A 25,909-nucleotide genomic window follows, 5' to 3' on the forward strand; every position below is an offset into this window, starting at 1 on the left:
TAGCTTTATTTCAGGTGTTTACATTTAACTGGCAGTCAAACCAGTAGGAAGCTTTTAGCAGATAAATTATAGGTTGCAGTGCTGAATCAGATCGAGTTAAGTTCAAGCGTTATTATACGATTTCATCAGCAGAGTTCATCAGGCATTATTTATATGTGTGCCCCCTTTGCTCCAGCACATCACCAAGTTGTATTTATGTGCAATGAACAATACAAAAAAATTGCAACACAAATCAGAACTCAATTGAGACAAATTACAGTGTGTTTATTCAGTGAACCACAGACTGAAACACTCTTGTTATTGTTCCTCTCTTCAGTCACAAGACTGAACAGAGGAGTGAAGGAGGGACCGAGTTTGAAGTAGCTCAAAAACATAAATTGAAAAGATGTCGAACACATCTTGTTCTGTAACAGTTTCTTTATAATGGCTTGTAAAGAACATCTATTGTCAAGTCCATGTCATTTCAAACACTGCAATTCAACTTCCATGCCATTCATGGATACTAAAAAGCATCACTCTCTCAATACAGTACAAAACTGAATCTCTATCCAACACACAGAGGACACACACACAGTTGAGTATCCATACAGAGGACAACAAACATTTTAAGTTTTAATGGAGTAACAGAACGGGCGTCTCCTTGTTCTAGAGTAGCATTTGTTCCAATTATACAGTTTATCTTGGAGTGTCTACACAAAGCTCTTTTGAAAAATAAACTCAAAAGAGCCAAAGCGGATAAAAGTGGAAGACATTTACTGTGGCTGCTTTAAAGGGAGAATCCCTAAATGTAATTTCTACTGTAGGTTTTGAAGGATTTTGACACCAGAATACCCCGCAGAGAAAGAAAATGACTGACCATGATTAAATATCTGTTCCCCCCAGTGAGAACAGAATAGAAAGAGACAACAAACCCATAAAGAACCTGACAGCACTTTTCATTTTATAAGTCCATTTTGTCTCCAAATGAGGTTAGAATTGCATTTATGTGTTTGTAGAAGAACATTGTCTGAGATGTCACAAAGTAATAATCCCTAGTTAAAAAGGACATAAACCTTCTCCACCCCCCCCCCCCCGCCCCCCCCTCATCACCTCCGTGGGCATCTTCTTAAGGCAAATGAGAAGTCAGGGATGGTTATGCTACATGTGCTGTCAATTTAGCTTAGCGTCCCATTGTTGGCATGGTAACAGCCGGGCTGGTCACAGTGGCGTCCTCAGCCTTCCACTGTGAAGTCACAGTCTTGATCTGTGTGTAGAACTGGATGCCCTGGTTGGGAAAGATGCATGTGTTCTATCATCCACCTGGTTCATATGCATGTTTAGATTTTATGATCCAACAAGTTGCTTTGTTTTTTGTTTTTTTTACCTGCTTGCCGTAGAAGTTGGTGTCTCCTCTGAATGAGCCTCTGGAGCCGGTGAAGGAGAACATGGGTAGGGGGACAGGGATGGGGACGTTCACTCCAATCTGTGCAAATGTATGAACACATGGACAAGAATTCATACATAGCTACTGCAGGATTAAAGACTCAACACGGATCTAGCTTTTAATTGTATCATTTGGTTGGCTAAACCGTCCTAAACTTGGGGAATCAGTTTGTAAAAAAAAGTCAAGTGTGACACATTAAAGTTATTTCCTTTCATCTTCAAACAAATACAAGCTTCTCTGAATTATCTTTAAGAGTCCATGCAGGGAGACATCCATCCTGGTCAGACCTTCAAAAACAAGGTTGTAAAAACAAATTTTCTTATCTATGAGCATGAGAGACTCTATAAATGTAAAATTGGATATCAACTCTACTCGAACAAGACTCAATTTTCACATTGTCACAGATATCTGCTGAAAAATGGCTCATGTCTTCTTTACTACAGGTTGAGATTGCCTAAAACTCTTTATGTACTGGTAGGTGATATCTGGCAGATAGAACTGCATTGTTTACTGCCTGCTCAACATTATCTGTTTGAGAAAGTAAATACTGAGCACAAACAAATCTATGCTTTTTATGGAAGAAACAGTTTGATTGAAGGCAGCTTTAAAAAAAAGAGAACCAATCCTTTATTTTCCAAACTATTACTTCTGATGGTATAATTGATCTCTTAAAAGCACACGCCTTTAACGTACATGAAAGATTGTGCTGATGTTTTAAGAGACTTGAATGCCACAACAAATATGCAGAAGCAGCTTTGGTTTCAAAGAAGAAACTGTTAAATGTAGTAGAGAAAAAAATCAGCACTGGGTGTTTCACTTTCATGAATTCTTTAGAGCATTTTTCCTTTGAGCCTTCATGTCGCTCCAATAAATATTCCCACTTCACATGAACAATGTCTGTTTCGTCTTTTTGAAACAGAAGGCCTCCCACACAAATCTGTTTACTCATCAAAGTCTCTCACAGGTGATTCACTGGAAACTGAAATAACACCAAAAGGTGACTGTCACCTTGGATTATAGCAAACAATTTGAAAACCATAAGAAGCTTCTCATGAAGACACCTCCCATGTTCAGTTATTCAGCCTTTGCTCTCACCTGGCCGACGTCCACCTCATGTGTGTATTTGCGCGCTGTGGCTCCGTTGTTGGTGAAGATGGCGGTGCCGTTGCCGTACTGATTATTGTTGATTAAAGAAATGGCTTCATCCAGATCGTCTGCCTCCAGGACAACAAGCACTGGACCAAAGATCTCCTCTTTATAACACTTCATGTCAGCCTGAAAGGAACAGAATAAAGATCAATGTAGACTTTCCTCTGGCAATTTAAGATCACCTATTACTGAAACTACATGAGATTTAGTTGTAACAGGAAAAGGTTCAGAGAAAGCAGCATTAGGCGAGGGTTCTTTAAGTCAAATCTAGACTTTTTCCAAAGACATATCAATTTGCAAACAATGTACACTTCACAACCATAACGATGCACAACCACCAATGTCCCACAATGCAATAATGTGGACCATTCAATATTTAAACAGACAATACTGGAAAGCCACCAAGGCAGGTGTAATAATGGTTTAACTCGTATAATATCGTTTAGGTCTGACTTTACAACATTTCTATAATTACATGCCTCCAACCAACAAGTAGACTCCTATAAAGTGACAAAAGCACACATACAGCCCTTACTACTGTTATTTAGTTGTTGGATATCCAGTGCATACTGGGTTGTAATTTGGGATGCAGCCTCAAACTAACAGTCATAAACACTACATTATGGGAACAAGGAATGCTGAGCTAAGATTTATAATAACTATCATTTATTAACACAGGGATTCAGGATTCAAAGTTTTGGTGCAGAACTCTTCCTTGTACAACAATAAAAGTTTGAAAAAAAGCTCCTCTGAAACTTGTTGCAATTTACTGTAAGTTAAAGAAAATGTTTTGTTCTTGCTTTAAAAGCATGACGTGCATTTTTATAGACTCTGATTTTAAGGTAAAAAGCTAGTTAACTGACCGTGCATTTTATTCTGTAGTGAATCTGCTAGGCTGCTGCATTCCATTTTTGGAGCCAAATCTCACCTTTACATTGCTGAGGATGGTCGGTCCTACAAAGTTTCCATTTTCATATCCTTTTACAGCAACATTTCTCCCATCCAGCAACAGTTTGGCACCTTCATCCACCCCACTCTGAATCAAATGCTCCACCCTGGCCTTAGCTTCAGGAGAGATCAGGGGCCCTACATCTGCCCCAGGCTGATCACCTTAGGGACACACACATGCAAGAGTCTTCTTTATGAAGGGCAGTATCACTAACAAAGAATAGAAGAAAGGTTTTAAAATGAAGCTCTCTATAAAGCTACCTGCGTTTACACGTAGTGATTTGGAGCGCTCCACCAGCTCTGGGAGCCACTCACGAGACTCTCCTACAAAAATAGCCGTGGAGAGAGCCATGCAGCGTTGGCCAGCTGCTCCGAATGCAGCACCAACCAACTGGTTGAGGGTGTTCTCTTTATTGGCATCAGGCATCACCACACCATGGTTCTTGGCACCCTAAAATGGAAAATATAGGACAGCGCACTGTTGGGTTTTTTTCTTGGGTCACACAGCAATACATCAAACAGAGGGAGAGTGGTGATAATCACATGTTTCACATATCAGCAATTGACAGCTGAGCTCTGAGCTGTTGTCTTGGTAACAGTCGTATATTTTATACATTATGTTTTTTTCCATATGTGAACAGCATTTAATATGCGGATTATTATGGAAGACAAGAGCCTCAGCCTGGTGGGACTTACAATCTAACATCTGTACATTTAGTCTGAGGATGTTAAAATCAGTCAAATCAGTAAAAGGAGTTCTGCTGTACCATGTTAGACTGGACTCTCTTGCCGTTCTTGGATCCTCGCTCGTAGATGTGCTCTCCTGCAGGGTTGGAGCCCACAAAGCTGATTGCTTTGACAGCTGGATGGTCACAGATGAAGTTCACCGCTACAAAACAATACAAACAGATACTTTGAATCCTCTCTTCTATGCCTGTGTGGCCCCCTTTAGGCACAAAATAGTGCATAAAGCTTTAAATCCAGAGATTCAAATCCTAGTGCCTAGAATGCTTGTAAATGACTTACAGATATAGGCTGAGCACATTGTGGACATTTCTCATTTACATATTGCTGGGGGTTATATGATGAGTGTTTGAGTCATTCTTGAACTTTTACCCACTGCTTATAAAAGATTGTGTTGATCTGAATTCACATAAAGACACACTCACCTGCGTGCTGGCCGTGGATGATGTTGAGCGTACCATCTGGTGCCCCGGCGTCCTGGAGCATTTTGGCGAGGAGCATGGTGCATCCAGGGACCCGTTCAGAAGGCTTCATCAGGTAGGTGTTGCCACATACCATGCCAATTGGGAACATCCACAGGGGGATCATGGCAGGGAAGTTAAAAGGGGCGATGCCTGCACACACGCCGATGGGCAGACGGTAGGTGTAGGTGTCCATGTCCTTGGTGATGGAAGGTAAGGTCTCCCCCAGCATGAGGGAGGTAATGCTGCAGGCGTGTTCGACCACCTCTGAGGGAATGGAGATTGGGAGAAAGGATGAAATAAATCAACAATATATGCAGAGATATTGGGCCTTTTCAAAAAGTAAACAATTTTTCTACAGATTTAGATCTACAAACACTTAACTGTACTTGGACAAAATTGTCTTCAGTTTTGAGACTAAACTTTTGACTTGACTTTCAGATTAATCTACAAATACTAAAAGGAAATGAGCGTTAAGAATAAAGAGAAAGCTGTCAGGACGGCAATTACAAAGAAATGGTTTTAAACCAGAAACCTTGTCTTTAGAAGTCTGCTGTGAAATGATTCATGAAATCTTTATATTGAATGAATAAGCCTCTCATGGATGCATCAGCAAAAGGACTTTGAGAGAAGTGAAAAAACACATTTTCTTTTAGGTATATATACATATGTATCTCTTCTTACCTTTATTTCAAAGAAAAAAATGTCTTTTTCACATTTTATTTTTCTGTCTTATAATGATACGACAGGTTGAGGGTCATATGATATTGTCAAAGCTGAAAAGACGGATCATCTTGAAAGTCATCTTACACACCATAGCTGTTAAACCTCCACCAGGAAAATAAATTTAAAAAAATCAAAAATAAACATGATACATAACAAGCATGTTGAAGTGTTATTTCTTTCCCTATGAGTAGACTGTAACAGAAGTAGAAAAATCTTCATACACCATTGGTCCCAGTACTGCAGGAAATCTCTTCAGTTGGCAGCACACCTGCAGATGTAGCCTGACTTTCAGCTGATAAGTTGGTGAGTTAGTCTGCCAGAACAACTCGGGCATCCCCAAACTGGGAGCTGTACCAAGTACAAAATACACTCTGGCAGCTCTGTCTCGAAATAACAAAAATATATCTCTGTTTACTTTAAGTGAGCATGGTTCTTGTTAATGCAGGTTTTCCAAAGCGAACAAGTGTATTTTAAGAAGGGAGGGGGAGGTGGGCAGCAGAATTATCTTTATATAGAATGCAACTAAAAGCTTAGCTAGTAGAAAATAAACTATGAGGTCCCACTGTGACATCAGAACTTAACAATGCTCTGTATCCATTGTTTGCTATAATTAGACATTCTGAAAGCCTCTGTATGCCTATATGGCCAAAAAAGAACCCTTGCCCCATTATTAATTTAAAGGTGAGAAGAGTGTTTGGTTTCACGCAAATAATTGACATCCTGCAGCCACTTAGTTCACTCAGGCAGAGGCATAAAGGGTTGCCAAAGACACCGACTTTTCATCAGCAGATACGGATACTACAGACAACTATTTGAAACGGGGAATTTGATCCCCGCTGTATATTCACCTGCACTCTTATCTAATCAGGAAATCAAAACCCAACAGCACAGCGGGAGATCTCTGCGTTACTTACGGAGTCCTCTAAATACGTCTCCCTCTGCATCAGCGAGGGTTTTGCCCTGCTCCAAGGTGATCACTTTAGCCAGCTCTTTCTGAAATATTAGAGGATGAACAGTTTAATGATATTTTATTAATGATTCATTAATACATCAGTGAAGTGATGATTCACTCTAGAGCTGCAAAGATTTGGTGATTAATGTGTTTGAGGCAAAAGACAATTGGAAATTTTGAGAAACATGGAAACAATTTTTTGACCAAAGGATTTATCACGAAAATAATCAGCAGATTAAAAGAACATCATTATTTGTTGCAGCCCTTAAGTATTCTGCTTCTCTCAGGCAAACAAGTGAAAATTCTCCCTACAATGTTGTCCTTGATGAGCTGCTGGTAGCGCAAGAAGACCTGCTGCCTGCTTAGGATGGAGGTCTCAGACCAGGACTGGAAGGATCTGGAGCAGGAGTCCACTGCTGCAAGCATCTCCTCCTGTGTAGCTTTGGGAACTCGTCCCACCACCTCGTTAGTCGCCTGAGGAGCAGGAGACAGATCTTACACACAGGTTGACTTCGAGCAAGAGAGATCATCACTTCATATTACTAATAATGCATTAATATCTATAACCAAATGTTTGTTTGATTTCCTTTACAAGTTAGATATTTTGTGTGATTGCTGTTTATGCTATTATCACCAATCATCTCTGTGCTTAAGGGTTATACTTGTCAGGCTTCACAACAGCGGGGCTGGACTTTTTGTAGATATTAAACATAAGAGGCTGTGCAGAATGGATTCAACTCGCTTTGTGCATTAAGCTATAAAGAGTTACAATCCCCCCCACTGCACCAAAAGTGATTATAAGTTACAACTTCAAACTTGCACTGGTTATTTGCAGCCAGCTAATATCAGAGCTTGTATTACTGCAGTCTCTTCACAGGTTGAATAAAGTTCAACTGTGAGTACTTACAGGGTTGTGGATGTCAAGCCATTCAGAGGTGTTGGAGTCGACGAACTTGCCATCAATGAACAGCTTGGTTGTGGGCTAGAGGATCACAGAAGCATATGATTTAATCTTGTACTGCATGCTTACATCATTACTGAGTTCATTAGGGACACTCATCCACTGCCACAACATATGCAGTTACTTCCTAAAGCATTGATGGTTTAAACAGTCACCCTGCGTCATCAGCTCATATCTAATTGCGATCCACACACACCAACTCTAAGCAGCTTCTAGTATGAAGTATTAGCGCATTGAAATAGTGAGGAAGATTCAACTGACTGTATTCTATAAAAGGCTGATGTTCATTGCAATGCAATTAATTAATGAAAAGTAGGTTTGGAATAAAATGTTTCTTTCGCTATGAAGTCTGAGGGATGGCTTTTCTCCCAGTCTGACTGACTTGTGTTTCGGTAAAAGTAATGTTAGCAGAGGTCATTTACTTTAAAGCTCTGCTAGGTAAAGTAGGTTAAGTAGATGGTGGTGTCCGTATGAAATCTCTGTAGCATTTTTTGCAATCTGCAATGAAAATGTTTATTATAACAATTATTCATCGTTAAACTTTTAAAATCAAGGAGGAACCAGAAGAGAATTTGGAGCCGGTATAACAGGAGGATTTTCTAAAAATGTCTCAAAACTAATGACATTTTGATTGCAGCTATTGAGCTAATAGTTCAAATGTTACCTTGATTTATATTAAGACATTTTGTCTGGAAGTTAAATCTCAAGATAATGTTGCCTACTAATGAAAAATATCTGCAAGGAGATCCGCTCTGCTTCTTGCTTGGTGACTATCTTTTTCTCTTCTTAGCATCATCCATTGTATCAAACCTTACCAAGACGGGCAAACTGGTGTCTTCTTTATAACTAAAGGCCGGTGTGTGAACCACAGTGTGAACTAGTGCTGTGAAGTTGTATGCACTTCTCACAAGATGACCTCGGCCCGCTGCCAAAGAGACATACTGCAGGACAGAAGCCAGTCTCCCTGTTGAAAGTTATTGAGCTATATAATCCACCTCTGAAACTACTATTTGAAGTTGGGAAAGTAACATATTGTTGCTGTAAGGAATTATCTGGTGAAACATTAGCAGGGATTAGATGTTAAATATTGATAACAGAACAAAACACACACTGATGAGATGTGGCTAAGTTTCATTAGGAGATGTATTCTAAAATAATATATATATATTTAATATATAATGAAAAGTCGTGTTATTGGAGGCTCTTACCACTGAGGAGGAGGAGTAACAGCGACCCAGCTGGAGGGACACCTGCAAGAAATAAAAGCCAAAGCTCAAATCTAACTCGTTATCAAATGACTTTTTAAAGGTAACAAGAGCCAGGTGTCAATGCTCAATTGTTTGCCACTTCTTTCCACGTGATGCTAGTGAAACCTGCCCCTACTTATCAAACTTAATAAGCACAAAATATACACTTGAAATACTTTTCAAGATAGGGTTGACTGCAACGTGTATGTTAGGAAACGACTTTGTTAGCTGGCTGCACAGGTTATTAGCTATGTATGGTTGCATACGCGCAAAACTGAAGCCAGCTGTTTACTAACAATGCTTTTTTACCTTCTTGGTCAAAAGGGAACGAAGTAGAATTGCTGCCATTGTGAGGGTCTGGTTTCTAATGTTCCTGCTCCGAAGCCCTTCAACCGACCCACAGCACAACGGCGTGCTAAGAGAACTTTAGCTAGCAGTAATATAGCGGAGCACGGGACGGCGGGATACTATGCTGCGTTTTGATACGATACATAAGACATTTAAGATGTGATTTTCTCCCTCTGTCACCAGTCCACATTATGTGATGATCTGTGAAAGCTACGCGATGTGGCATTCGCTGATTTCTTCTATTGTAGGCGGGACATGCCCGATTTATTATCCAATCCCAGCGCTCAATTTACAAACCACCCTAAATTACAAGAAGTTGATTGGCTGTTTCAATAAACACAAACGGGTGTAATTTTTGTTGCTTCATTGCGACTTTAAGAAAGATTTTTCGGTAAGTTTTGAGGAAAATGTTTATTTTTGTGGTATACAAACTTCGACAAAAACAATTCAGAAACCTAGTTTTGAACATATATATTTGTTTCTGACCAGAATTCCCCTTTTCTTTGTGAGTGAAACTCTTCTCAATGCCCTGTGACAGGTAACTGTTTCCATAGTAACATGCTTACAGGCAACATGGAGTTCCTACGGTGGAGTTGTCATGATGTTGCAAGATGGATTGAGTCTTTAGGATTCCCACAATATAAAGTAGGTTAATATTCACCTCACTGAACAGAGATCATTACAGGATATGTGCCTGTCACCTTCCAAGATCATTTTTCACTGTCAGAGGATGTGCACTCATTATTCATTTCTGTCTCAGGCATGTTTCATGGACAACCTCATCACCGGAAGAATGCTCATTTACGTAGATTGCATCTACCTGCCAAGGCTTGGAATCACAGATTTTAAAGACATGCAGGTATTAGAAAAGGAAGAAGCTTGAGTTTTTGATTCTCACCTTCAAAACAGATTGATGCCACTATGGGGACTTGTTTACATATCAAAGATGGAGGCTCACACAATGTTCAAAGAAGTTTCAACAAGCTGAGGAGTAGCACCAAGATAATGATGCTCAACAATATATTGTTGAAACCACTGTACTCTGTATAACCTGCTCTCACCATCTGGTGCTGGAACAACTTTATTTTTGGGTTGTTTGTCTTCTATCTAAATCCTAAGAAGTGATCATTATTTGAGGGACCTAATTCACATAGTAAATATACCAAGGTACATTTGGAAATCTATTTTGCGTGAATTAAAATGGTAAAGTAACATTAATTTAGAAAAAAAAGATCTAACAGATTTAGAATGGTAATTAGAATTGTACAACAAATATCTCTCCAGTGTCTTAAGTGGGCTGCAATAGCATTTGTTTTTAGTCTACCAACTCAATTACACATCCAGTTTGGCATCTCAACACTCTTCTCTTTGAACAGTGTGACATCCAATTAAAGCTGTGCATTGTAACCGAGCATCACTGGCAGCAGACACCTCAGATCAGATGTAACACATATACGCTGTTTACAGTGAAAGCCAGTGTTTTTCTTATCTCTCCCTGAGGTCACAGCTAAATTGGCTGAAAAGTGCCTGTATGTATTCAGCTCTGCTCCAGTGTAGCAGCATCAAACCACATATCTCCAGACAGGCAGACTCAGTTAAGAATCGTCAGCGCTCTGTTTAGTCAAATTCTATATTTGTTTAGCCTCTAAGCCCTGTGATCCATTTGTTTTTGGGGGTGTAATACTGTCATCTATTCCTCCTGTGATGCCACACTCTTCGTGCAATAACCTTCAAAGAGGAGAGACTCTCGCTCTCAGAGTGACTACCTTATTAAATGAAGGTTGGATATCGTAAACATAAACTTTATCAAAGGTTTCAACCCCGCTGTGTGCCCTGCAGGTCATCTCTGCTCGTGTTCGTGAGCTGCTGGGGATCACAGAGACCCTGTGGAGTCGTAGCATTGCTGACCCTCCACGAGACCACATAGCCCTGTTCCTGGAGAGGAAGAGCCGGTCAGGTGAACAGGCAGACAGCCTCACCTACAACCAACAGTTTCTGGGTGGCAGGCGTCAGTAAAAGTTTGAATCATATGAGTGAAGTTGCCCTGCAATAATTAAGACAAGACAGTGTCATTTCATATCATAAACTGTCAGCAATGAGCAGCCTTCAACCTCATACTACTGCTACAATTATAATTAGCAGTCACACTTGGGTCATCATTGTCATAGTTTTTATGGCTAATTCTAGTAATTTTCCACTTTTGCTTGCATTGCTTTTATGGCGTCATCGCAGATGGCTTTTCACGAGTCTTGTTCTGTTCAAGGTTTCTGTCTGTTAAAAGCATAGACTGTACATATTGGTTAAAAGGCAGTTCTTCCTAACAGCTGTTGCCTGATAGATTCATGTTTTTCCTCTTTAAATAATATAATTTACACCTGCTCTTTATATAAAGTCTCATTAAATAATTATTGTGATTTGGAACTTCATAAAAAGCTTGATTGACAGTTTGTCATGTGCATAATGATAATTACCTTTAAAGTTAGTTCATGCTGACCTTTATTTATTGAGCATTTTTCAAAATCCAAGTTACAAATAGCAAACTGGCAGGTCATAAAAACATCAGGTTATAAAAGGAATGAAATGTCAAAACATTTCAGGCAAAACATTGGGGAATAATAGATATTTAAAATCCCCAAAAAGTTTAACTAAATTAAATGTATTTACATAAAAGCTGAAAAGGCTTTCAGATTGAATGCTTTTTAAAAGAGTTATTTGGATTTTACAAGTAAGAACTTGTATACAAGCAATAAAAATCAGTTATTCTGCTAGTTTGTTGTGCAGGTAGCCGACATGTAATCAGTCTGAAAATAATATTTCAATTGAAATGCTGTAAACTTGTTCTACTTTGTTGTGGATGATGTCACTGTCAGAGCCTATACTTTTCATGTCTGTTAAATAAGTGAGATTTTTCAGACACACATTAAAATGAATAGTTAAAAAATTCAGCCGTTCCAGCTCTGCATAATGCTGGATCTGCTTTAACCACTTATTCCCATTGATCTAAAGTGAATGTGTCGTAACTGGATTGAGCTATTGATCTGGAGCAGAAATCCTCAGGGTAATTCTGTGGATGACGACCAAACAACCAGTCATTTCAAAGTACCAGGAGGCTCCAGGGGCAGTGTGGGGTCATTGTGCTTTGGGAATAATAAAACACTGAGTCTGCACTGTTATAGACTTATGAACAATATCAAAGTTGCACAAAAGGCCACGGGATCATTGCATCAAGTAGTGATGGCTCCATTGCCAGGCAGACCCACAGGAATGGGGGGCTTCCACTTTCAGCCAACTCAACACTTTATAACCAATAATCTATGTAATACATGCAGGATATTCAGCCATAGGCTGCTATATTTGGCTTTTTCTCTGACCAGATGTACCAGTTAAGCACAGTTTATATCCAAAGCAATGGACAGAGTTTCAATAACAGACTAGTTTAGGCGTGTAAAACGTATTGCCTGACTAATCTTTCATCCCCTTCTGTCCTGTCTAATCAGATAAACATTTCTCTGCTCTTTTTTCCAATTTAATTTAATAGTTACAGGATATTATAGACCCTGCTGCATTTTCGTGCAGTAGAGTTCAATCTACATGAATAAATGATGATGCCTTGCCTGAAAGAGAGGCTGGGAGGCAACTGCATCTGTCTGTGCACACAAATGCTCTCTGTGCAGCTCGGAGCGCACTGATTACCATTCCGAGCACAGCACCTCTGGTCAGAAATGGAGCCGGGTCGGTGGTTGACAGTAGTCCGGGGGCAGTAAGAGGAGGAGGGTGGAGGAGGTGGAGGAAGAGGGGGGGCATATTATGGCAGCAACCTTTCAGTCAATCTGGATTAACTCGCAGTGAGCCGTGCGTCGCCAGGAAGAAAAAAAAAAACGCGTGAAAGCCATAGGAACATCTGGCTGGATTCAGAGCAGCAGCAGCAGTCACTCACGGCACTGTGGATATTCAAGCAGTCTGTCGCTACAAAAGGCGTTTTCTCTTCTGGAGGTGCATACAGGCGGATGCGCAGTAGAGGCGATCCCGCACAGCTGCAGCCCCTCAGCGGCACGCTGGGACGCTTCAGGTTGCGTTTTTCAAGCAAAGCGTATTTTTCACTCAAGAAAAACGGGGGACGCTAATACATTTCTCCGGCGTGGCGGGATCGGAGAGGAGTCGTCCTTTATCTGCCGCTCATGGATTTCTTGAAGGGCATCGCTGGTTTCGCAGGCCGTCACATGTTATAGGAGCTGAGGCGCGTGTTTCGGGACACCTGAATTATCTCTCAGTCGGACCCATTAAAAGGCAAGAAGACACTCTCAGGATGCTCTCTGGGGGGAATAAGCTCAAACGCAGCCTCCTTTGACTTGTCTTTATGTTTCATCTGCAAGGTAATTTCATTTATTTATTTTCTATCTATCTATAAGCAGCGATTGGGGGTGAATTCGAGCCTGTGAACTCTTTTGAAGCGCAATATTGACTTAAAGTACTTTCCTCAGCACCCATTTGAAAGGGCTCAGGTTCTCCCTCGTGACAGGGGTTGTGGCTGTAACCCACCAGCAGGACCTGCACCGCAAGGTCACAAAAATTCCTCAATTGCACAGGAACGCTGTCAGATAACAATTGTATCATTTGTATTCACTTGGCTGCATCCTGTGGTTTTTTTCTTCCCTACAGGTGAAAGTGAGAATCATCTCTAATGTGGCCATTATTCAGCCCGCTCTGTGATCCATGCAGGATATGATTGATGTCGGATGTTTCTTTGTTTTATTGTGCATTTTATCAGCACACGGGATCCAGTGATAGGCTATCTAACTGCTCTGTGCTGTACTTAAACCCTATGCAAATTACCCACCAGTCATTAAGGTGTGATAAAGTCTAAATTAGCCAAAGTAACACATCTGATTATAGGATGAGTGAGTTGGCATGTTGATGCTGATGGAGACCCGGTGATTCTTCTCATAAAGGATGGAGTATAATAGCCCTGGTCTTATGTCGAGTGTTAGTTATCACATATCTTATTATTCATGAGCGCCTGAGGCTCCATTGTAACAGCTACACCAGTGAAATCAGGCCCACGCCTCATTTTGCTGCTTCTGTTTGCTCTCACTGCTATGTTAATGCACTCAGTCATGAAGCATATGTGCAGCTACCTTCACTGATAGCAGGCAATGATATGTATAGAAGGTTGTTCTGCAGACCAGCTCCTCACTCCCTGACCCAATTTTTTCCCCACTCACCAACAATAAGCTTTTGTTTTGAGGAGGAGAAATGCTTTCAAAGACACTTCAAAACTTGATATTATTTGACAGTCACACACGCGCACACACACACACACACCTGGTCCACATGTTGTGTATATGGGTGTGTGACAGTTGCTTTTTGATTACACAACAAAATAAGGAGAGAAGATGATGCATTATTTAGCCCTTTTGTTGCTGTGTGAGGAGAAAAACACAGCATCCTGGGGGTCTTTGAAAAAGGGGGGAAATGACTCAATGGATGCATGATCATGGGTTTTATTTTGGCAGTTTTCATTCCCCCATATATATATTGTTGCAAGAAATAAAAGCCCTTTTAACAAAAGCATAGTGTTTTCGCAAAAAGGGGCATGGATTGTTCTTTTTTTTTCCACTTCTTCCACCTGAAATTGCACTCAGGAATTGGCGGATTTGAAAGTCTACAGACCTGCGGGTCCATACTGTGAAGAATACACACTTCATATTGATGTTCAGAGGTGGTGTGCATGGATTCTGTATTCCTCTTTCTGGTATAAAATCCCTGGTCACAAGCCCATTTTTCACATCAGGAAAGAATTAAGATCCAAACTCAGCGGTCAGCATTTAAATGTGGCCTCCTGCTGTAATACAAGACTGCATCTGAAAAAAGTGTTTTCTTTTGTTGGGTTGTTTGTTGATTTGTTGGACTGATGCTCCAGCTGGGAGATCTGCTGCATATCAAGGTATCAGAGAATCTCCTGTGATAGTGTGTGAAGGAAAACACTTGGACCTACAAGGGGGAGTTGTAAATGCTGATGAACAGCACTTCTATTGATGCAGTGGGGTCTGCTTAGTATGCTTTCCCCCTGGCACACACACACTCAGAGAGAGAAACACACACACATTCCAACACATCATTCCAACTACATCAGAGTCCTACACCCAGTCATTTCGTTTTTTATTAGACTGGAACACAGTAATGGTTCAGTCACTCCAAACATCAAATCCAATAGGAAATTAGCTGAATGCACAATCTCTCTTCCTCTCATCACAACAGGCTCATAAACGCCACAATGAGTCCTCTTCTCTGGCCTCCAACCAGGACCTGAATTGTCGAGGCCCCCCCCCCCCCCCCCCCCCATCCTCCAGAGAGGCCTCTTTGTTCGAAATGTTATTAGGTGATCTGAAAATGAGCCACTGATTACATCTCACCCTAAAACTGACGTTTTTCTGCGTTGCCATGGCATCAAGGCTGTCACCCAAGAGCTATCGCACTCCAACATTGGCAGACTCTGCAGGAAAAAGGGGTGTCACAGCACATGGACACAATCACAAACACAGATGTGTCAGTGAGACGGTCTGTAACTGCATCAATGTTTGGTCAGGATGTTTGGACTCGGACTACACGAGCATTTAGCCGGCAAAATGGAATTTCAGTCAAAATATGATCCACTCCAGCAGATGCAGCAGCTCCATTTGGTCTCATAAAGCAAGCGGGCTGAGGACCCATTTCAGTGCTTTGTCGATACCATTTTACCATCATGTTGCCGCATCAGTTTACCTCCTTGACACAACAAAGCTCATTTCTGGCAGAGGCACACATCAGGATGTTTCTTACCCTGAGTAAACCAGGTGAGACGCTGCATGCAGAGACACCGCCATGTGCCATCGTGTCAACCTGCGAGGAGGCAAACCAAGCAGACTTCATCTCATTAACTCTGCTGCTCCCCCTGATTCCCTGCCCAGACGTGGATTGCGTAGGCTTCCTCACATGAGCTCCAGCATAAGTTAGACCATCTGAAAACATATCCCCCATGACCTCACCGGCCGATTGGCATGCAGTGTGCTGCATAAGGTTTTTCTTGGAGAATGCTGCCCCAGGGAGAGCATAGATATCCTCTCCTACAGTACTCTGCTGCTGCTACTGCTGCTGCTGCTGCTGCTGCACATGAATGTCTGTCTCCATAGCTGGGGGTTGTTGTGTAGTGAGCTACCTCTATTAGGCACAAATCCACCCACCGGTGTGTGTGTGTGTGTGTGTGTGGGTGTGTTCTGTCAGTCTGTTCTGCTCTCTGAGGGCCAAAAAGACCCGCTCAGAGGTAGTAAACGAACATTTGATTGACTAAGAGGGAGATTATGGTAAATGCATCAGTAGATTATCTGTTTTCTTGTTTATTTGTTGCCCTCCCAAGTCGCTCCGCTGTAATGAACAGTCCTACATGAAGGGTAATGATTTTTCTGGGGGTGTGACATTTAAAGATGAAGTGTGTGATTGATGAATGCATTGATTGATTATCTACTTATTTGTCCCTGTACCTGATGAGTGCAACCTGTTATGCAAATCACCCGTGGAACAACCATAATTAAATGCAAATTAGAGAGACGGCAACAGAGATTTCCGGCCTGGCCTCAGCTAGTGAGGTGCTGTCCCTTTGCCCCTCCCAGAGCGTGTTTTGTTGGGATTACCATTGCAACGGCCCTCTTCACGTTCGGCTGAATTTTAAGCAAAAGCAAAAAAAAAAACCCTCTACCAAGTGAATCAATATCACGTCTTAGGCGCCATTCCAGTCTGGAATAAGCAAGTCCTGTCCGTTTCATTTCACATCTAGGGGCCATTCAGAGTCAGAGAAGAAAGTGGTTGGCAACATGAGTTTCCACACAGGTACTTTGAGGAGTACACAGCTCTGCAGCACTGCCTGATATTAAAATCATCTTCCATCTTCAAGACGAGTCATGGCAACATTTGAAATAACTCGGAGGCTCTGCACTCCAGACTACATCTACAAAAACATGTCTCTTGTGTGACTAAGACGTCCCTTGTTAGAATGTGTCAAGAAAGACATTGATTCGTAGCTGCTTGATCAGCAGTCTTCAAGAAATTGTCAAAGCCAGGGTGCTCCCTTCAATAATTTCATCCCTCCCTTTGCTATTACGGGCCATTTTCAGACTACCTCTTCCCTGCCTCCTTGTCTAACTGTGAAACATTTTACTCGGTTGTCAAAATGCGCCTGTTGTCAGCCGATGGCACCCGGCTTCCTAAGCTCCTCTCCTCGCGTTGAGAATGTGCCCCCACATGGCAGGGATGTCACTCCCATCCTGTCTGATGTTTTCTTTGCTCAATGATATATTCCTCATATACTCCGACTGTCAAGGTTATTACACCTCGACTTGTGTGTCACTGCTCCAGTGCAACAGAAGCTTTTGAAGCATGAAGACACTCATTTGGCAGGCTCTCTGCTGAGGAGAATTTTTTTTTATATGCACACTCTATCTAAGACGCAAACACAGACAATAGAGCCATTACCAGCAAACCACAGAACGCTATGATCATAAATCAGCCGTTCTCTTCGGTATTTAAAGGTTAGCCTTTGGATTTTTACTACAGTTGTGGGATTGGATCTCTTGTTCCTTCTTTCGATTGGACTGTTGATCTTTTCTATGTGCCGTAACAGGACACCCAGAGGCTTGAATATTGCATGTTGAACCAAAACGACACTAAATTTCATTGCTAAAAATAATCATAGGTCTTGCTTGGGTACACTTTGCGGTGCACCGGCAGAGCTGTGATCTGATCTCCACTGTCTTACTTTTATGACATGTTATATCCCTGACAAGGTCTCGGGATTCATCAAATGGATCCCTCCTTATCCCCCATCTCAGCTGTGTCGTAAGTAAGAGTAGCAGCAGAGAGAGCAGAGAGAAAATCAATAGCGAGGCACAGCACATCCTCGCCGAGGCATGGGGCCCAATCATCCTCTTCCTATTGGCGATATGATCCTGGGAGATATCAGTCTAATTCTGATGAGGCCCTGGACTGCCGGTCTAGACTTTCATCCCTCTGTACACAAACATAAAAGGACTAGCATTATCATTTCAAAAAAGGACATCTGAGGGAGCAGGGGCTAAAAAGGAATCCTGTCATAGGAATCACATATGATTACTAGGGATGTTTCACTCTCAAGTCTGCAGGTGACTAATTAGTTTCATGTCTAATTGCATAGTGTTCATTGTTTGTTCAGGCATTAACTCTCCTTACTGCCTGCTCTGAATTTGGACAGACTATTAGTCTCAGCTGTGAGCTGGCATTGATATTATTTCATATCTAGTGGGAAAGCTTTAAATTGACAGAGCAGAATACCCCAGTTCCCTTTTAAAGGAGTTCGTGTGTGATTATCCAGCTCCAGAATTTACAGTTTGATAAAGATGAGAGAAACTACAATGGCAGATTTCACGCTTTGCCTTCTTAAACTGCTCGATAAATAGTCTGCCCTTCTTTTTCCCTCTTTCTGCTTTGATCTTTTTTTAGGTGTGTTAACCTGACTGAAAAGCCAAATGGAGTCTCTCCTGGTTTATCTGATCGTCCTCGGAGTGGCTGTGAAGGCGCACAAGGTTCAGATCTGCCCCAAACGCTGTGTGTGCCAGATGCTTAACCCCAACCTAGCAACTTTGTGCGACAAAAAGGGTCTTCTCTTTGTGCCGCCGAACATCGATAGGCACACAGTGGAGATGCGCCTTGGAGATAACTTTGTTACCAGCGTCAAACGCAAAGACTTCGCCAACATGACCAAGCTTGTAGACCTGACTCTCTCCAGGAACACTATCGGCTCCATCGTACCTCATGCTTTCAAAGACCTGGAGAATCTTCGAGCCCTCCACCTTGATAGCAATCGACTTTCCCGCATCACCAATGACACCTTCAGTGGCATGTCCAAGCTGCACCACCTCATCCTCAACAACAACCAGCTCACCCACATCCAGATTGGGGCCTTTAATGACCTGACAGCCCTAGAAGAGCTTGACTTATCCTACAACAACTTGGAAGGTGCTCCATGGGTTGCCATTCAGAGGATGGCCAGCCTCCACACGCTCAATCTGGACCACAACATGCTCAGCTACATCCCAGAGGGCACCTTCTCTGGGCTGCAGAAGCTCAAGAGGCTGGACGTGACTTCCAACAAGCTTCAGAAGCTTCCACCTGACCCAGTCTTCCAAAGAGCGGGGGTCCTGGCCACATCAGGGATCATGGGTCCTACGTCGTTCGCATTAAGCTTCGGAGGGAACCCGCTTAGGTGTAACTGTGAGCTGCTCTGGTTAAGAAGACTGCGAAGGGAGGACGATCTGGAGACCTGTGCCTCGCCGCAACACCTTGCTGGACGCTATTTCTGGACTGTTTCAGAGGAGGAGTTTCTGTGTGAGCCACCTCTCATCACCAGGCATTCTCAGGTAAAACTTCTGTAAGACATAGCGCTTGCTACACATATTATACTGATCCAGACAAGGGATTCTGTCTCATTTAATCCAAGGTGGTATTTTGTGCTTTCTTTGACTGTCACAGCAAATATTAGCGTTCGGAGCAAGCCAGCTGAGTCTTACAAGACGTCTGGGACTCATCTGGGCAGCTCAGCTAACACAATATTGTAAAAATATAGAGGACTTACTAAAAAAAAATGTAATCAAATTGTGGCCTGTGGAGGGTTTTTAGAGAAGTTTCTTTAGCAGCATTTTTGGTTTCAATACAGCTATTTGCAGGTTTATGGTGGATCCCCAGTGAAGCGCTTATTACACAGTGAAAGCTTACACTGGTTTAGCCCCTGATTCATGCATCCAAACAAAATGATCTGATCAAATCCTAGCCAAATAACTACAGCTATGTCATCACATTAACATTCAGCTGACATCTTTACATAATTGCTGAGAAAATGAACCGTCATATGCACGGCACTCTACTGTCATGTTGATTATCTTGGCTTCATAATCATGCTAATTCAATATCATGACATAATCAATTGCTGATTAGCCTATATTTACAGAGAATGAAGTTCTAAGGCACAACATCACCAATATGGCAGTTAATTATGTTTTCTCAGTTACTCACAGTGTTAATCTCTAAGCAAAAAAATACTGTACAGAGGATTTGTGTTTTTCCAAAGTGTTCTTTTAGATCAGTGCCTCTCAGTATTAAATATATGCTTAAGTCCTCCCACCAACCGCCCTCCCTCTCTCTTCTCAGGAGCTGCGAGCTTTGGAGGGTCAGAGCGTGACCCTGCGCTGTAAGGCCAGAGGGGACCCCGACCCCATTATCCACTGGATCGCCCCCGACGGACGTCTCATGTCCAACTCCTCCAGAGCGGCTGTCCACACAGACGGCACGTTGGACATCCTCATCAGCACCGTCAAGGACTCTGGTCTGTTTACACCCCAGTGGCTGTGCCTGTGTTATTTACTGAATGAAATTAGTTGTTTGCCTGAGGCTGAAGTATTTGCCTACATCAGATGACAAAGTTTAGTCTGGAGAGTGTTGGCTCACACTGATTAAGGTCACAAAGAAAGGAAAATGACTTTTTCACCTTGTTTGCCACCAAGTTTCTGCCATAGACATCTATGATGTAAATGTTCTTTTTCAAACTGAAATGTTTTCTTGGTTAAATTATCAAATAGAACATTATTCCAACAACGTTTAAACACTATACTTTGACACTCTGGGAAATACACTTCTATACTTCCTAGCTGTGTGTTAGATGAGAAGATTGCTTCCACTCTCATGTCCGTCCATTAAATATTAAGCTACAGTGCAGCCAGCAGTAAGTCGGTAAGCTTATCTTAACAGGCTGTAAACAGAGAGAAACAGTTTGTGTATTTCCAAAAAATTTATTATTCCATAGAAATACTGCCCCATGATAATATTTATTTTCTGGTGCACCTTAGATAAAGACTTCTGGGGCTCCATAAAGTCCCTGGAATGTCAAACTTTTTCTTAAATATGATTAGATATGTTTCTATTGTAGCTTGGAAACATGGTTTCTAAACAGTACTAATCTATATTCCACATTAAATATCAGGAAGGATGATCTAATTAGTTTGTGTTGCAGGTTCCTTTACCTGCGTGGCCTCCAACCCGGCAGGTGAGGCCCAACAGACAGTGGATCTGGTCATTGCCAAACTCCCGCACATCATCAACAACACGGTGGCAGAGCAGGAGCCTGCCCCGGGATCATCAGATATCGCCACAGTGACCAAGACTGGGGCAGAGGCGGGAGGTTTGCCTCTGGGGAATGCAAAGACTAGCCAGGAGAAGAAAGTGGTCATCACAGAGGTCACGTCCACCTCAACTTTGGTCAAGTTCAACTTCCAGAGGAGTATTCCTGGGATACGCATGTTCCAGATCCAATATAATGGAAGCTACGACGATTCACTGGTATACAGGTAAGCAGACAGAGCGGACATTCTGGTCAAACATAAAAGTCTCAAAAAGTGATGATACAAAAAGTGGACGTAGCCTATGGATTCAAAAGTGAAGCCAAAAACATAATTATTTTAAACTGCAATTCTATCTAATGACCAGCAGGGGGTGACTCCACTGTTTGAAAAAAAGGGTATGAATTTAAGTTGCCTAATGAGAAAATTATCCCACACTGTTTAGTTTTTACTTCAGTAAACAATTTACTAATGCATTTAAGGTCTCTATCACATAGATAGATAGATACTTTATTGATCCCGAGGGAAATTCAAACACAGCATGTATGTCAACACAGCAGCTCGTTCATATTACGGAAAATATTATGGAAATCCCTTGACCCATGTTTTACCTTTATATTATCCTCAGAATGCTAAATCTCTTTGTATATTCAGACATTAAGAAGTGGACCTGGCTGTCTACATGATTATTTGCTGTGTCTATTAAGCCTATCGGGTAGACGGACTAATGCACTCTATCTGACTTCTTATTCTTTAACTCTTAATCCCCCCCTCGCCTGTGTATCATTTAGGCCTACTATGTGCAAAACCTTGATAATGCTTAATCAACAAAATCAAAACAGGATGTCAGCACTAAGCTGCGGACTGATAGAAGATGAAAGAGTAGTCATCCAGTGTTTTACAAAGAAAAGCATCAGAGGCGTCGCACATGCCCATCGGAGAAACTGGCGCACATAGCTTTCTTTCATCTTCACCCTCTTTTGCGTGTGATGTGATAGGATCATTGCAAAGACCTCTTATTAGAAAAGGGACTTGGAAGTCAACAACACACATGGTTTTCAGGTGCAGCTACTGAATTCAGGATGCATTAGAGAATCGACTCAGTAATCCTGGTGCTGTGAACAGAGGCATCCTGCGTCCCCATGCAGCGATTGAAGCTTTTATCAGTAATGACGCTGGAGAGAATAAATCAAATGTCACAAAAAGATTATATCCGGACAGATCTTAAATAGTCCTTTGAGAGATAAATGATTGTCATGTCATTTTATCCCTACAAAACAATAAGCTATATAATCTGATTTGCCTCTGTCCGCTTTCATTTAACCATCTTTTATCTATGTCAGGACTAAAATTTTGTTTTTTATCCCTTTTAGAATGATTCCCCCGTCCAGTAAGAGCATCCTGGTGAACAACCTTGCTGCTGGTACACACTACGACCTGTGTGTGCTGGCTATCTATGACGACCAGGTGACCGCGCTGACTGCCACCCGTGTCATTGGTTGTGTCCACTTCACCACAGAGCCGCAGTACCTGAGGTGCCATTTCATGCAGTCCCAGTTTCTCGGTGGCACCATCGTGGTTATCATTGGAGGGATTATAGTGGCCTCAGTGCTCGCTTTTATCATCTTCCTCATTGTGCGCTACCGGGTGTGTAACCAAGGAGATACAGATAAGGTCAGCTTGGAATGATTCCCACAGTTTTTTTTTTTCTCTTCATTAATTCTGTTGATACTGAAACAGGACAGTCTAATAGATTTCACCACATTCACACTGCAGCATTTTCTCTGATGCCATGATCAGAGTTGGAAGCTCTACCGCTGTGATAAAGTTGTACTTATAAGTCGAATAAATGTTGTGTTTCTAAAAGTGACTGTCATTTACTACTTATTGGAAGCTAAAGAGACATTCAGCAACATTTTTGCATACAAACAATGTTTAGTAACCTATTAGCTGCCATTAAATAAGCATTCAACACTTTCAAGCTAACGTAATTCTAATGTAACATTAGCTAGGCAGTGTTGAACGCTAGCATAAGCTGTTATGTGGTAGCTAATAGGATACTAAGCATGCTTTTTATGTTGTGAAGGGAATTCCGTGCTAACATCATGTGAGCTAATTTTGCATTGGAAAGAAATATACTTTCTAGCTACTTTGATGTTGGCAAGGAAGTACATTTCTAGCTAACAATATAAGCTAAGCACTTAAACCTTGCTTATGGTCGCTTGTAACATTATCAAATGGTTATATTATCTTGCAGCCACTTCCTATCTATCTATCTATATTAGTTAGTAAGTGCCTAGTTTCTAATGTTAGCTGTTGTTTGACTAAAGTTTTTACTGCAAGTATGGGCCAATGTCCCTCCAGATTTTCACTGTTGATTTTCTTACCAATCCCTGGAAGGCTGTGAAATAATAAGGATTTGAACAATACCCTGATTATAATAAAACCCTGGAAAATGGCAGTATGGCATTATAACAGCTTTTCAAGAAAATGGCCACTGAGTAAATATAGTCAATTTCTTTCCTTCTTCTCTCTCCTCACGTATTTTCCCCTTGTCTTCTGTCCTGTCAGGCTTTAGAGATGGGGGATATTCGCTCTCTGAGCAGCGATGGACAGCTACAGGGCTGCGGGATCCCGAAATCCCTCTCCAAGCAGGTCCTGCGTCCAGAGAAGAATGACAAGGACTCCCTCAGAGTTGCCCTGCCGCCCCCAGAGCCGGCCAAGCAGCGAGCGCCAGCCGTCGCATCAGGCACCAAACCCTCTGTCCCTGACTGCACAGTCTCTACCTCTGCTGCCAGTCACAGCTGGCACCCAGCCTCCCCAGGAGCGCCGAGGCCGAAACGTTCAAGCGCTCCACCAAAATCTTCTGAAGCTCGACGAAGTGAAGCTCTGGCAGACGTCGAGCTTGAGAACATGAACCGGAATAACTCCTCGAAGACTAAAATGGCCAACACCACCGTTGCTCTAGCGGTTCCCGGCCAGCCTGTCAAATGGACTGCAGCACCACCCAGGGGTCCACGGCCTCACCAAGCCCCCCACCATTACATGACTGTGCCTGCAGGGGGCATGAGGGTCAACCGCAGGCATTCACTAAATGCTGACTCTTTTCGGGAGCGCTGCTTTGTGGCCTACCCAAAAACTGGGGCCAGTCTGCGCTCCAAGCGGAGCCTGTCAATAAGTGGAGAGCTGCCGCAGCTGGAGAGCACAACAAACATTCAGCGGGCCAGGGACAAGCTCTCTAGGTCTGAGTGGCTGCTGGAGAGCACTTTATGATTTGGAGTTTACAACCTGCGTTCTCTTGCTTTCTTGGATTGGATTTGTGGCCCATTGTGAAACTGGGACGGGGGTTTTATGCCTTGTTTTGAGCTTTTGTGCTCACCACTGAGGGACCTGTAAACTTCTCTCATATATTTGGGGGCAAGGCAGGCGTTCAGGGCTATAGGAAAGGTTTCACATTTGTTTTCTACCTTATAACCTATCAAAGTCTTCTTTATAACAGTCAAACTTTGAAGAAAGGCACAACAATGTATAAAACAGCTTCATGTACAAAAATGTTTAGTTGTGTGAGATACTGTATATCTCAAGACAACCATAAGTGTTCATTTGGTGTTGAATACAGTAAGTAACCTGGACATACTGTATTATAAGAAAGAGAGAAACTCACAGGTGGGGTTATTATACTTGCATTCTCATCGCCTGTTACTTAACGTGATACAATCTCTGTAGACTTTGGACATGATTCTTGTCTCCAGCTCTACAGACAGACGGAGACGTGTCCTAATTACCTTGACGGTGGTTTGGAGAGATTACGAATGTGCTTTACATCCCAGAGGTGTTGGAACCGAATGTAGTAGACAGACAGCGCTCCATCTTTTCATCCCCACACCCCCAGACGCAGCACAATGCAGTATTTTTGTGGCACAAGTCGTTTCAGCCTAATACTGCCCCCAGGTTTGAATCAATACATTTTTATCACATAATTACATAAAGACTCCACTCTGATAGGATTCCTGTCGTGGCTGATTTGAGCGACAATTGAGCCAACGACAACAGCATGACAGGGGGAGGGGGGGGGGGGGATCTGATATTACGTGTGGATGACATCCAGAGGAATGGTTTATTTCCATATTTTTTACATACTGATGTTACCGTGTCTGCGATGACAACCATTGTAAATTAACTTGTCGATGTTAGAGAAACGATAATCACAAGTATGGGAGGACGTCAGCTCTTGATTTTGCTGTTGTTTCTGTTTGATGTTTACCAGTATAAATAAACCAGTGATAAAAGGGACACTTTTCTCATTTTCAGACTGTGAATGCCTACAACTTTTCCCGCAGAATTACACAGTGGGCCTCTATGTGCTGTGAAGTTGTTTCAGAACAAAACAAAAGACGAGTCCCTCACTTTTTCAGGCTCAACCAGCCAGAGTGGTAATGAATTTTGGGGTTTCAGTAGTCTTGCAGCAACATAATTCCCCTTTCTCTGTGAGCGCTGGACCTCTGACAGATCCCTGCCTTGAGCCCTCGTGTTTGTTCAAAGAGAGGGGGGAAGCAGATGATGAAAAGAGGCCATGCTAGTCATCAGGGACGCCGCTCGCCTGCGCATCTCCTCGCTCATTTGACAGCGGCGTGCGTGTGCCCTCGGACTGCGGAAACCTGCCGCAGGAGAGCTTTAACACGAGCTCCGCAGTGGGAACCAGCGCACGACTAATTCTCCAGATACGGTAATGTCTGACATGACATGATATGCATTGTGTGCTGCAATACGAGCT

At 42.3% G+C, this 25,909-nt stretch overlaps 3 protein-coding genes across 3 annotated transcripts; 2 read left to right on the forward strand and 1 right to left on the reverse strand.

Moving 5' to 3' along the window:
• Window positions 1–239: 239 nt before the first annotated feature.
• On the reverse strand, window positions 240–9,098 carry LOC132985180 (methylmalonate-semialdehyde/malonate-semialdehyde dehydrogenase [acylating], mitochondrial-like). The gene is made up of 12 exons (XM_061052411.1): window positions 8,921–9,098; window positions 8,573–8,614; window positions 7,311–7,385; window positions 6,716–6,877; window positions 6,366–6,444; window positions 4,690–4,992; window positions 4,288–4,409; window positions 3,782–3,971; window positions 3,501–3,682; window positions 2,519–2,698; window positions 1,364–1,462; window positions 240–1,264 (listed from the first exon to the last, which is right to left on the reverse strand). Exons 1-12 carry the CDS (start codon window positions 8,957–8,959, stop codon window positions 1,160–1,162), a joined length of 1,578 nt encoding a protein of 525 aa, XP_060908394.1. The 5' UTR covers window positions 8,960–9,098; the 3' UTR covers window positions 240–1,159.
• Window positions 9,099–9,218: 120 nt separating this feature from the next.
• LOC132985181 (sterile alpha motif domain-containing protein 15-like) lies at window positions 9,219–11,902 on the forward strand. Its single transcript, XM_061052412.1, has 4 exons — window positions 9,219–9,350; window positions 9,498–9,604; window positions 9,720–9,818; window positions 10,799–11,902. Exons 2-4 carry the CDS (start codon window positions 9,518–9,520, stop codon window positions 10,973–10,975), a joined length of 363 nt encoding a protein of 120 aa, XP_060908395.1. The 5' UTR covers window positions 9,219–9,350; window positions 9,498–9,517; the 3' UTR covers window positions 10,976–11,902.
• A 726-nt stretch (window positions 11,903–12,628) lies between these two features.
• Window positions 12,629–25,428, forward strand: lrfn5b (leucine rich repeat and fibronectin type III domain containing 5b). The gene is made up of 6 exons (XM_061052410.1): window positions 12,629–13,332; window positions 18,467–19,383; window positions 20,171–20,345; window positions 21,030–21,363; window positions 22,509–22,809; window positions 23,707–25,428. Exons 2-6 carry the CDS (start codon window positions 18,493–18,495, stop codon window positions 24,406–24,408), a joined length of 2,403 nt encoding a protein of 800 aa, XP_060908393.1. The 5' UTR covers window positions 12,629–13,332; window positions 18,467–18,492; the 3' UTR covers window positions 24,409–25,428.
• The last annotated feature ends 481 nt before the right edge of the window (window positions 25,429–25,909 follow it).

This window comes from Labrus mixtus, chromosome 12 (assembly GCF_963584025.1).
Source record: "Labrus mixtus chromosome 12, fLabMix1.1, whole genome shotgun sequence".
In the NCBI taxonomy this organism is placed as follows: Eukaryota; Metazoa; Chordata; class Actinopteri; order Labriformes; family Labridae; genus Labrus; species Labrus mixtus.